The 3162-nt window shown below is 54.0% G+C and overlaps 1 protein-coding gene across 1 annotated transcript in view; it reads left to right on the plus strand.

Annotated features, from left to right (window-relative positions):
* Positions 1–2562: 2562 nt before the first annotated feature.
* Positions 2563–3162, plus strand: part of LOC104497879 (voltage-dependent R-type calcium channel subunit alpha-1E-like) — a gene marked incomplete at both ends in the record, with an annotated part of 23520 nt that continues 22920 nt past the window's right edge. The window contains one exon of the mRNA XM_010141180.1: positions 2563–2705. Coding sequence (XP_010139482.1) covers positions 2563–2705 — 143 coding nt within the window. The remainder of the gene's footprint in view (positions 2706–3162) is intronic.

The raw sequence follows: 3162 nt of genomic DNA on the forward strand, positions 1-3162 counted from the left end.
CCACCCCTCTCTCCTTCTAATGGACAAAAGCAATTAAGCTCCCTTAGGGATCAAGCCTGTGGGAAGTCTCTCCCTTGCACATGCTGCCGCAGCTTCATGAGCCTTGTCCCTGGGTGTGTGTGGCACCAGCTTCTTGCAAATTAGGGCTCTGTGAGCAAAGAGTTGGGTTAGGGAGAAAGGGTGCTCAAGGATGGGAGCACTGGGAAAGATACTCCCATTCCCTACTCTGAGAAAAGCTGATTTGAGGCTCAGCTGGTCCTTCTGTCTGGCTTTTGTCACGGACACATGATGATGATGGCTTCCCTTGTCATGCAGCAAAAGGAGACTCTGACCTCAGCAAAGATGGAGCTGGAAGACAGAGGGATGAACAAGCAGGGGATGGCAGAGAGGGACCAGATTCCCAGCTGGCATAAGGCAGGGGAAGCTTTCTAGATGCTTCCAGTTGCAGAATAATATATTTGGCTGGCAAGAGTTCTGCCAAGGTGCTGGCTGGTGTGGGGTTATGGCCCACGGGGCAGAGGTTCAGCACACGAGAGGACCAGTGAACTCAACGAGAGGGAGAAAGGTAACTTCCCCACTAAGTCTGGCTGCAGACAGCGTCTTCTCATTCCTTGACATCCCAAATTTGCTAACCAAGGTTGCCGAGGGATGATGGCACAGCCGAAAAGGTTCTGCCGCTGAGGGCACGGAGGGTTTTTGCATGGCATGCCCCAAACTGAGAGTGTGTTTTGCTGTTGGCTGTGGGAGGCTCTCCCTTCTCCCCCATCTCCTCCCACCCTCCTTCCCTCCCCTTAGGCTGCTTTTCTCTTCCTTGCCTTTTGTTCTCTCTCCCTTCCGTGCCCTAGGAGGAAGGTCTCATTTCAGACTGAAAGCCAGCAACGGAGGGGGAGAGTCATTTGACACTTAATGCCAGAGCGGCAGGAAACTTCACCTTCCTGGGGCGGAATTAAAACCATTTGAATTGTCGGGATCTTAAACAAGAGATGCAGAGAACATTCAGGGCTTTTCACGCAAACGCGCGCACACGCACATGCGAAAGCCCACACAGCATTAAGGGTGTAATAGCTCAGCTTGGGTAATGCACTTGAACTCTCTCTGCAGCAGACAGACCAATTCTTTCAGTTCTTTTGAATAATTTTTTTTTTTTTTTTTGAGGCTGGAGATTGCTGTTAGTCTCCTGGGAGAGAGATGTTTGTCTTGCAGAGAGAACGGTGCCATTTGTTCTTTGCGATCTCACTTCCCTGGGAGCAGCCTGGGATGGGATGAGGCTGGGTTCCTCTCTGTATTTGGGACTCTTTGAATGACGAGGCTTGGGGATGGGGAGCTGCAGCCAGCAGATTGCATCCCCCCAGTGCTGTTGTAAGGAAAGAAGGGTGTGCTGGGGGGATGTCTGGTGTGAGGGATGCTCCCTGTGTGCAAGTGTGATCATCAGTAGAGGTGAAACATGCAGGTTGAGATGCCCCAGGTGTGGGGTGCGTGCAAGCGCGGGCTGTGGGATCTCCTAGAAGCAGGTCTGGATGTCTTGTCTCAGATGTCGACTCCTGATGTCAGTGGGAGGTTGCCTACATTGACACCTCTGTGCTTCCTGCCAAATATTTGCATTTCTCTCTGTGTATGTGATGGCCCTTGCGTACATGCTAAGGGCTTTGGGTGCTTCTTCATACAGGGTGGGTGAAAACCTGCAAGGGTCTTCTGTGTATGGCCACAGGAGAGTGTGTACCGGAAAACAGACTGTGCCGGTGTTTTAACTGCACGTGAGAAGGTGTATGTAGCCCTAGCTGGATATGGGCGCACATATATTGCACAGCTCTGGGCTAGGCTATAGGTGAAATCAGACGCCTTATGTACTGAGGAGTGTGTTCATGTGTGTTCGTGCTTAGGGGTGTGTGTGGGCACGTACCTCTGTGTACCATGCGTGTCAGAGGCTGCGTGAGCAGTGGGCACAACACAGAGCCTGTTGTGTGGTTTGCCTGCCCTCCTGCTCACTGCAGAGCTCGCTAAGCTCTTGTCCTTCTCTGGACTGGTCGTTGCACCTGGGTAGTTCATGTGAGACACTGAAAACCAGAGAAGGACAACGGGGATGTCTCAAGTGCTGGGAAGACCCTCCAAGGAGAGGCTGGAAAGAGAAAGGGTTCAGAGGAGGAGGTAAAAGGCGTGAGGAATGGTCTCCTTCATCCCTTTGCTGTCTTTCTTTGCTGCCCAGTTTTTAATTCCCTGAAGGGACGTGCAGAAGCTGAGCTGTTTCAGGAGTGGGGTGGTGCTGGGAGCATCTTCCCCGAATGGTGGTGGTTGACACTCAGGGCAGGCAGGGCTGAGCGACCAAGCAGGGGGTTTGCTCTCCTATGTCCACGCCTCCTCTCCTCCTCTCTGAGTGCTCGCTTGTTCCCTGGCCGTGCTTTGGCTAGGGATGTCTGTACACCTTTCCAACAGGCACCAGCAGCCCTTGGCTTGTGCTCACCCTCGGTCCCTGCATCCCCTCCCCGCCCCATGGTGTCTCCAGCCCACCGTGCACCTTGCTGCCCCCCAACCATGCTCTCACCGCCCCTCTCTGCCCTTCCCCAGGGAGTTTGCCAAAGAGCGCGAGCGAGTGGAGAATCGCCGAGCCTTCATGAAGCTGCGCCGCCAGCAGCAGATCGAGCGGGAGCTCAACGGCTACCCGGCCTGGATAGACAAAGCGGGGAAAGGAACAAAGCGGGTAAAGGCTGGTGGGCTCGGGGGGCTCCTGGTGGGGAGGCAGGCACTGCAGGCTGCTGGTCGTGCAGCATGGTCGTGATGGGAAGGGATCCATGAGAGTCATCCAGTGTAGTACCAAAGCTGCACGTTGTGGCGTTGGGTGCATGGGCAAGCTCAGCCCCAGATGGTGTGGTGGTCCAGCCAGGCTGCAAAGAAGGATATCGCCAACAGCTAATGAAACCTCACGTTCTGTGGCATGAAAGTGGCATGTCTTGAACATGGGGCATATTACATCTCCAGCATCGTAGCTGTGAGATTTGCTGTCTGATGGTTTCCTTTTTCTTGATGTTTACTGGAGTACCCTGCAGTGGTGGGCAGTGGGAAAGCAGAGCATGGTGACAGTGGTTTTCCACCTAAACCTCCTCATGAAGCAGCCTGGAGGGAATGACTTCACCGGTTCCCACCTTGGGGCCCCTGGACCTGGGCAAA

Source organism: Buceros rhinoceros, unplaced genomic scaffold (assembly GCF_000710305.1).
Source record: "Buceros rhinoceros silvestris isolate BGI_N320 unplaced genomic scaffold, ASM71030v1 scaffold24228, whole genome shotgun sequence".
NCBI classification, from domain to species: domain Eukaryota; kingdom Metazoa; phylum Chordata; class Aves; order Bucerotiformes; family Bucerotidae; genus Buceros; species Buceros rhinoceros.